General features: G+C 39.6%; 1 protein-coding gene across 2 annotated transcripts in view; it reads left to right on the top strand.

The window, feature by feature from the left end:
- Positions 1-9,437, top strand: part of LOC116842215 (moesin/ezrin/radixin homolog 1) — a 25,200-nt gene that overhangs the window by 3,873 nt on the left and 11,890 nt on the right. Inside the window, exons 2-3 of one of the 2 annotated variants that reach the window (XM_032811106.1) lie at positions 578-633; positions 3,041-3,220. In XM_032811106.1, the coding sequence (XP_032666997.1) occupies positions 622-633; positions 3,041-3,220 (192 nt within the window). In that variant the 5' untranslated portion in view covers positions 578-621. Of the gene's footprint in view, positions 1-577; positions 634-2,494; positions 2,783-3,040; positions 3,221-9,437 lie in introns of those variants that run through there. The other variant, XM_032811096.1, reaches the window with a different exon arrangement.

Raw genomic sequence — 9,437 nt, 5'->3', positions numbered from 1 at the left:
TCTCTCTCTCTCTCTCTCTCTCTCTCTCTCTCTCTCTCTTTCTCTCTCTCTCTCTCGTTTCTTCCGTTCTTCTTTTTCTTCTTCTCGATATGTATCCTAGTTAAAAATTCGCTGAGAAAGCGGTTATGCATTTCGTGTAACACCCTGCTAACATTTTTATCGTACATAACCGACAGTGGTCGACATATAATGTTTGTTAAGTCAGAAATGACTATTTGCTACTTCGACCTCTGGTCGGAAGCATACGGCAATTTTGTTACAATTTATTTAGCATCTTAACTGCCTAATCTATCGTAATTAGATGACCGATGAAATACGCGTCTGTCCGTCTGTCGTATAAGTCACATGTTATTGGTGAATTTTAAAAAAATTACCTCAGTGTCATGTCGTTGATAGTGCTTCGGTAAAGCAAAAGCATGATGATTTCGTTCAAATTTGAGAAATTTATAAAGTGAGGAATTTAGAAAAAAAATGTACCTCACGTGCGTATTCTAGCGCATTTTTAAATTCGTTTTAAGCAATTTCTCCAGCTTAAAAAATTGATTTTTAATCGTGCACATTGTTATGTTTGTTTCAGAGGGATAGTTCCACTGTTTAGTAAGAGAAAACACAACTGCCACGATGCCTAAGTCGGTATGTATTTCTCTTGTTTGAAGCAGAACTGACCGTGCAAACGCGCGAATAGTTCTAGATTTATGTTAAAAATGACACATTTTATCCTGTTATAAATCACAAGCTTAATTACTTATTGTTGAAAACGCGTTTTCAAATGCATTTTTTAGAGTCGCGATTTACAATCTATTTATTGTCACGTTCATTTTACGACAACGGCACGAAACATTATATTTGTCTCGCAATAACTTATATATGATAAGATAATACATATTCGTTAGCACGGAAAACGGGTGATTTGTGACGTCGACACCTATTGTGAAATTTACCCGAACGATGCTTGCCAGGCAAAACAAGGGAATCGAGATCGCTTTAAGATTCCTGGTCTTCCTCTGCTGGTCTCACTCTCAATTGATGATGTCAAAAGTAAGAAAACGCATGCTCAAAATTCTTGCAAAATACACTGAAACAAAAGGACATGTCGATAAAATGACTTTTAGGATTGATTAAGCACATTTGTAAAATATTCCGAAAACTTTTTTTTTGTTCTAATCAAAGTAACTGGTAAAATTAATTTAACATGCAAACTTTCTTTTTAGTCTACCTTATCTCATGATCTTTTGCCGCAATTTATCAATTAGTAGCGTAAAAGGAAAGTTTATGGAATATTTTATAAATGTACTTGATCGATAACATGTATCATTTTATGGACACAATCTTTCATTTTGACGTATTTCACAAGAATTCTAGACATACGTTTTCTCTTACTTCTGATGTCATTAATCAATATGACAGCGGCAAGGAGCTTTAATTGTTACATATTTGATTTCTGCTTACAGTCGCGTGATAAAAATTCGTGTTTATTGCTTTTTTGTTAATCATAAGTAATTAAATCTGAATTAGTATATAATAAAATGATTTCAATCACGGGCCAAAAATACACTTTGCACTTGACACTGGAGAAAACGGACAAGATAGATATTCTCTTATCTGCCACGGCAATGAATATAATACGAAAAATGTATTCTATTCTTAGAGACAAAGATGCTACGTCTTTCAGACGTTACTTTTTACGAACATTACGTAACATTACATAAGGTGATATCTTTTATTGGGATCGGCGGTAACGAACACTTGTGCGCGCCCAGAGGTGAAACATTGTATTATTATGCGACGTTTGCTGATTGCGGCAAAGTTTTGGTTTCATTTTATTTTTTTCTTTTCTTTTTATGTAGATCAAGTTATATTTGAGTGTATGGAGCGACAAAAACACATATATTAGGATTATTCGAATTGTGTTTCCACATTACAAATGCAACTTAATTTAGCGATATTTTGTTCTTCTGGAGCCTCGCGATATTGGTCAATGTACGAGATAAAAGATTGATTCTTTGAAGGTTTAATTGATAAAAAGTAATTCAAGATTTTTCCTAGTTAGCTCTGAACAGCTCTTTACTAAATGCGTTTCTTTATCGATAAATTTAATAGGAGAATGTATTGATTGTGTTTCATATGAAGAGAACACGCGATTTTCGTTCTCACGTCAAGATGCAAAAACGTAAATAAAAAGCGTGCAGAAATGAAAAGTTACGCAACGAAATGAACGCGCGCGTGGACCGCGTGTGGTTGCAACGGTTGCGCGTGCTCATCGCTTCCGCCAATCGGGCGATATCGAACGCGCCCGCCACTTTTCAAAAACGTTAATCGTTGTCGACGTTACGTGGGCTTCAGGCGGGGTCGCTTCCTTCCGTGCAGCCGGTATCGTAGACCGCGGCGATTGGTGGAGCGGCTTTCTCACGTGACCGCGCAACGCACCGCGCTCGCTCGTAGTGAGAGAAGAGTTGCACCGTTGCGTCGCGTCGCGTTTTCGCCGGAACAGCGATCGAGGGGGAAAGGACGCAGCCGGTTGCACTCGCCGTTCAGCCCATTGTCTAGCTCGAGACCGGCGAAGGTCGACTGGCGCCCGTACGCACGCACGCACGCACGCACGCACGCACGATCAAAGTCAAATTTTGTGGTCGAGCTTTTGCCGCTATTCCTACCGCGTCCCGGCGTCTGAAATTCGTTCGCAGTGCCAGATACTTTCGCGTCGTGTCTTTCGTGATTTATCAGTGCCCTTCCTGCTGTGTGTTGAACGAATCTCGCAGACATGGTTGCCGGCGCTAAGATGGTGAGGCGGCCGTTACCGGTCAATTTGCTTTTGAATCTCAATGCATTGCGACACAAATTCGAGCCGCTTACGTTTAAACGAGAATATCCGTTTCCTTAGTTTTCCACAAGCTTTGCGGGATACTTTTGGAGCGGAATACACACTAATCAATTTGTCAAGAAAGAATTCACCAAAATATTCTAACCGCGACTCCGTTCGACGCCTTTCTTTCGCGTTATCTGACGGCGCCATTATTTTTACATGTTCTGCATCACGAAGATGAACGTGAGGGTGACGACGATGGACGCCGAGCTGGAGTTCGCGATCCAGCAGACGACCACCGGGAAGCAGTTGTTCGACCAGGTCGTGAAGACGATCGGACTGCGCGAGGTATGGTTCTTCGGCCTCCAGTACACCGATAATAAGGGCGACCTCACCTGGATCAAACTCTATAAGAAGGTAGGATACTTGCGCGAATTCGCTCTATAACGTTTGTCTTATTGTTTCTTTTTTCTCTCGTTACTTGTAACTGAGTTTAATTTTCTCGTTGATTGTCTACTCTTAACATTTATCGTCGGTATATTTGTATACGTACAAAGAAAAGTATATCGCACAACTCATTTCTATAACGTTTATTCACGGCGAAAGTAAGTCGGTTATTGAATTTTGCTCTAGCTTCGTTGGCGGTTTGAAAGCAGTTTATTCGTTGAAAGCAAAATTCCACTGTGATCAATTTTCGGTGTCGGTATTGGAAACCTGATGGCGCGACGGTTGTGCCATCGTTATCGCGTGACACTCGACACCCATCCGTGTGTATCGTTAGGAACTTGTTGGGAATTGAGCAAAAATGTATTGCCAAACTACATCTGACAATATGTCAAACGGTTGTAAAGTGGTGGCTCGCTTTATCAGATTATAATCCTATAATGGTAGAATTGTAACTTTGAGATGTTTGTGTATGTGTAGTGATGTTAACCAGGAAGGTAGATAACTGTAGAGAAAACAAGAAAAAGGAGAAATGTATGGAGAGAAACATTTTCTGTTGAGAGTTTCAAAAACTGAGAAAGTGTACTTTAAAGACAAGTGTTGTTGCTATTATTCATGGTAACAGCGCGAAACTTATGTAACGTGTTTCAGAAGCTAGTTTAGACTCGATTTGAAGTTTAGTTCCGAGGGATAGCTTCTAGTGGGTTAACTTTGCAGTTGGCTTTGAATTAAATACCTACATCAAATTTTCGTCTCCTGTATAATGCGAAGTAATTTGCGTATCTTTGCGGTCGAGTGTGCATCAGATTTACGCTTACGCTCACGTAAAGTGTATGGAATTAATGCACGAAGCAGCAGTAATTGCCGACTTCCTAAGGAATTACACACGAGCATTCCGGCAATAATGCAAAGGGTCCTAAATAGCGAGCGATGGTGAAGTACGTTGCGCCGATTCGCACGAAACCTGTTTTTAAGTGGCTGCAACATGGCAATCGAGACTTTCTAGAGTGGTATTTCTTTAATTTCTTCGCATTATATACATACTGGGATATGTATCTCACACGATCAGATCGGCGCGACAGAGGTTTTTTTTACAGCTACATTGTTCGCTACCAGTTATCAAGAATTCTCGGTTTCTTAGATCTTGGCTCGTCGGTAACAAACGCTGACGTCATCTTCTTTCAAGTGCGAGACACGTGTTCGATGTTCTTGCGTTTCTTTTTCTAACCATGTGATGTGCGGTTTTTCTGACGATGCGTGTTCTTCAGACATCATATAACTGTACAAGTTCGTCAAAATCTATTTCTTTTTTGAAAATTTCGAATGTTACAACAAAACTTTTGTTATTTCAATACTTCTTCTCCTAAAGGTATCATCTCAAATCCAAATATATTGAAATCAACCAAGTATTCGATAATTTTCGCGACTTGATCGGAAACGAGGACTACCGGTACATATCATATCGTGTTTGAGAAACTTTCAAATCATATACACACACTGAGGGAAATGTCTGATGATACTAACCAGAATTCTATTTAGGTTTACCAAACGATATGGTGAATAATCGTGTAACAAGATATTTAGTCAATGATACCAAACTATCTGGTGAGCACATTGTCTAAGTAGCATTACAGTGATGCTTAAATATGTTTACCAAACCATCTAGTACAACATATAATTCATTTGGTGAATATTGTGTGTGTGTGTATGTGTGTGTGTGGGGTGTGTGTGTGTGTGTGTGTATATATATATAGTTATATATATAATTTTCATATACTTACTGCATATGTTCATATACTTCTAAATTTTTCGACATATTTTAAGAGATTCCATTCTTCCGAATATCTGACTGTTTCAGCGTTTACTCTTTTATAGCACCGACGTCTTTACAAATTAGTACAGATGAAAAAAGTAACGTCGCAACGATTAACTATCGCGTCTATAGTACCACACGTCTAGAAAGAATTACCAAACTGTCTAGATGCCTTGGTATCAACTATCAGATGTGTTGAAGCATTATGTAATGTTTTCAGAATATTGGATATGTGAACCAGATATTGCATATAAATTTACCATATTACTTTCATAAGACGAGTATAGAATCATTCACCAAGCCATTTCTCTCAGTGTAGGAAAATATTATTCTATTACTAAGAGAAGCGATTACTCAGTCTACTTTTTTTGAGGTGTAATGCTTATCTTCAACAAGGAATATTTCCTTTATAATAGTCTTAAAATATATTCTACATTCTCAAAATATTTTATAGATATAAGTCTTAAAGAAAAAAAAATACATATATATATATATATATATATATTTATTTATTAAAAGTTTGAGAAAAAAGCTCATTATCTTTAAAAAAAGAATGTAATCTACAAAAATATTATAAAATCATATCATGGAAGAAAGAGTTGGTTTGACTCTATGTAGGAAGTAAACCGGATTTATGTTTTAACTTAATATTCTTGTTTGAAATGTTAAACTTACCAAGATGCAGCATGTATTTTGAATAAATTTGATGCTTATGTGACAAAATTGTATGACAAATTTACGGCTATATAAACTCATGTACTTGAAACAACCAACATTTACTTGAACGCGATATGTATTTTTCTGTCTGTATACTTTTCTCTCGAAGTTGTATCTGTAACTACACAAGTGGCTGCAATTTTACGGAAAAATTTGGCATTTGAAGCGGTATAAGACTCGTTTGATTTGGTTATTTTCTGTTCAAGAAAAACTGAAAAATTATAGTTGCACGTGAATCTATAATGATTTCCTGTATAGAACTTTCTTAGAAACAATCAATTCTGCTGCAAAATCATAATCTTGTAGGATCGGTAATTAATAGTCAACGCTTGACGAGTCAGCATGCATTCGGTTTTACTACCTGTTCGAGTGACTTCAATTTTCGAATCCGAGTACAGTTAGCCGCAGACCAGTTACTCGCAGGTAGACGCTACTTCATCGGCTTTCACCGGCTGGTTAGCAGCAGCGAGAGACGCGCCTTCACCTTGACACACAGTCGCCGCTTCTCGCTCGACTAGTCGTCTTTTTCAGCAGGTCGCCGATTTTCTCGTTCTCTGCGACAGTCTAACTCGTTTCCAGATTTCTTGTTCCGTTTCCCTCGAATGTGATCTTTTCGCAGACTTTCCAACGTCTTCGACAGGAAAACCTTTCATCGGGAAAAACCGGCGCGACAGGTGCCTGCCTGGCTCGCCCAGGTGGAAATTGTCATGGTTGAACACCAGACACGAACTCCTAACCGATACTGGCATCTGACAACTAGCTGGTGTCGAGCGATAGTCGAGCGAAGTCTCATCTCGGCGCTACTAAGCGTTTTTATTTTGAATCTCGCTAATTCAATAAACATTGAAATCGAATTGCTATTTTGGCGATGATTTGTCGGAGTGATACAATTCGAACCATTTCCAGCGTTACACGTATAATAATTTTGCTTCTACTTGGGCGCTATAGAGACCAGATTCCAAAGTTGTATCGTATGAAATCTCGTAGAAATTAGTTGTACTAATTTGTGCCAGACTTATTGCGCTTTTTACGGCAAAACATACATGAATAATATTGCCTGATTCGGCTGATTTTGTTGCGGTGTTGCAAATCGTGGTAGCTATTTTACTGGGTATCGCTATTCGTGCACATTGCACTTTAAAATGCATCGTGTCAGTAGCACACTTTTATGCGATAAATAAAACATTAGGGCTAGATTCCAATGCAGATGAATAGCTGCTAGAGAACAAAAGATGAGAAATAGTATATAGGTTAATGTGTTAAAACACGAAAGAGATGTATGTGCAACCATTTATCGCGACTCGTACTCATGGCCGAATAGAATGACTTTAACGTGAATTTAACATATACCGTTGCAGTGAATGGTACTAATAATTTCTCCGCGTGGGTAACAATGTTTGTCAAGTTTTAATGGAACGATTGCACGCAGCCGGAAAGCGCGATAGCGAGGGTGGTGAAGAAGGAAGTGAAAAAGAAAGTTCGAAAGCTGAGAGGCTACTCGGACTCGGATACGGACGACGACGAGTTCGACGACGGTCTGGTAAGAGTCCGAAAAGATGCGATCCTTTCGTTTCCCGACACTCGTTCTGATATGAGAAAAGTTGTGGAACGGTGCGTTTGGAGAAACGCGATGACTAACGGCTAGTGATACGTAGAGTGAGATTTTAAGCGCGGTAGTCGAACAAGTTCTTTTCTTCTTCTCAGAAAAAAACATTACGAAAAATCGATCGAAAAAGAACGGAGAAAGGTTAATACATGTCTGGAGATAGATGGAGCGGTGCATAAAGATGTGTAAAAAGTGAATTCTTCAGATGCTACTCCACCCATGGTGCTCCCATCTCGGGAAGAAGATAACATTCCGTTGTCGATTGGCGTTGTCGTTTGGCGAGTCTCGCCAGTAGAGAGCAGAGCAGAGATTTAAAAGGAGGGCGTCGTGCCGAGATTGTCTTTGTAGAAGCGAAGCGTTTATCGCGTCGTGGATGCGCGATAAAGAAGAGAAACGAGAGAAACGAGAGGGGAAGCACAACCGCCCGCGCGCATTGTCCGATACGCGTATCGCTTATTAAACGATCCAATCGAGTGTGTTACGTCAGTTGTATGAAAATACCACTCAATGAGTCACTCGGGGAACCGCCTAAGGAATTTCTTCGTGCGAGAAAGCGTGAGGGAAATTTCTCTCTCTCTCTCTCTCTCTCTCTCTCTCTCTCTCTCTCTCTCTCTCTCGTTATTTTTCATGAAAAAGAAACTATTAGCGTCTTTTATTTCTGATATTTTACAATAGAAGCTGGAAACTGTTATAACTGCTGTATGCAATTTACACTTTGCCTTAATTAGTGACGCGGAATCGTTGATTACTCTGCTCGCTTTTCTCTCAGATCTCTTTATGGCGCGCGACCTTCTTTCAATTAGGATTCGTATTAACCCTTTAACAAAGGTCGACTCTCTCGCGTGAATCGTGAACGTTTGTCGAGCGCGATACGTTCGTTGAGATTACGCGCGTTCTTTCTTCGCGTTCAAGTCCAACTAACGGACTTTTCTTTCGTGTAGTAAAACATCATCGTAAATCATACTATAGAAGATGGATATATACATGTAAGAAGTATTGGAAGAAACATCGAATATTTTTGATCATGTTTGTCGTATTGTTTTTAGTACGCGATATAGAATAATAGCTTCTATTGTCGGCTAAAACATAAAAATATGGCTGGAATTTTGTGATAACGAGTAACTTATGAAGCACGGCTAATCCTTCCAATTGTGCCTGGGAGTGTACATTTCGCAATTAACTGTGCGATGAATTTATCGCTAATTGAATCATAATTCGTTGTTATGACCGTGAAGCACGCGTGCGTTCAAGTGATTCAGACATGGATTAGCACGGAGATTTTTCTTCAAGATGCAGACCACTATCGTTCATTTATCGCTCCTAAGCCGATTAGAGTATTTTATGACAAAGTCAAACTAACAGAATCTATCGAACTATGGATAGTAGTAGAAAAAATGGAGATGCAGAAAGAAAGCGACATTGAGTTACGTATCGTCTTTTCTTCATAATAGAACAAACGCAACTTGTTTGTATTTCATTAAGAAATCAAGTCGAAAGAATCCAATGTCATTTGTTTTTTCTTGTCCTCTTGTCAAAGCACACACGTGGACAATATCTAATTTTATTGTCGCACGAGTGTCACTGTCAGAACAATCGTAACCGTGCGGTAAGGTGTCCCCTTTATAAAACTCGCCTAGAAGAAGACGATGCTTCATCTCAAGGACTCTGTTTCACTGGGTTGGTCGCAGGGATGCTTGATCACTGGCACATCGCGCTGCTCCGTAACAGGTTACAGGTCGAAAAAGGCAATTCACACAGGTGCGTTCCGCAGTCGTGGACTGTGGACTGTTACGTAACGCAAGATCTAGCAACCCGACGCATCGCTTTCCGCGTGTCATTCCTGCCCTCTTCTCTGCGCCTCACGCAGATCGAGGTTGCATTGTGAGCACCGATGCAACCGATGAGGACTAACGTAGATTAACACCGGATCGGTTTCTCGTCCCACCTCTTTTGGAAATGTAAATGATGCTTAAATTATGACGCGAAACATTTTTTAAAGCAGCACTCGAGGCAGAGAGAGAGAGAGAGAGAGAGAGAGAGAGAGAGAGAGAGAG

This window comes from Odontomachus brunneus, unplaced genomic scaffold, assembly GCF_010583005.1.
Source record: "Odontomachus brunneus isolate Ranch 3 - 2012 unplaced genomic scaffold, Obru_v1 Obru_scaffold_002, whole genome shotgun sequence".
Classification (NCBI taxonomy): Eukaryota; Metazoa; Arthropoda; class Insecta; order Hymenoptera; family Formicidae; genus Odontomachus; species Odontomachus brunneus.
Note: the sequence above shows the minus strand (reverse complement) of the source record. Positions and strands in the feature narration are given on the sequence as shown.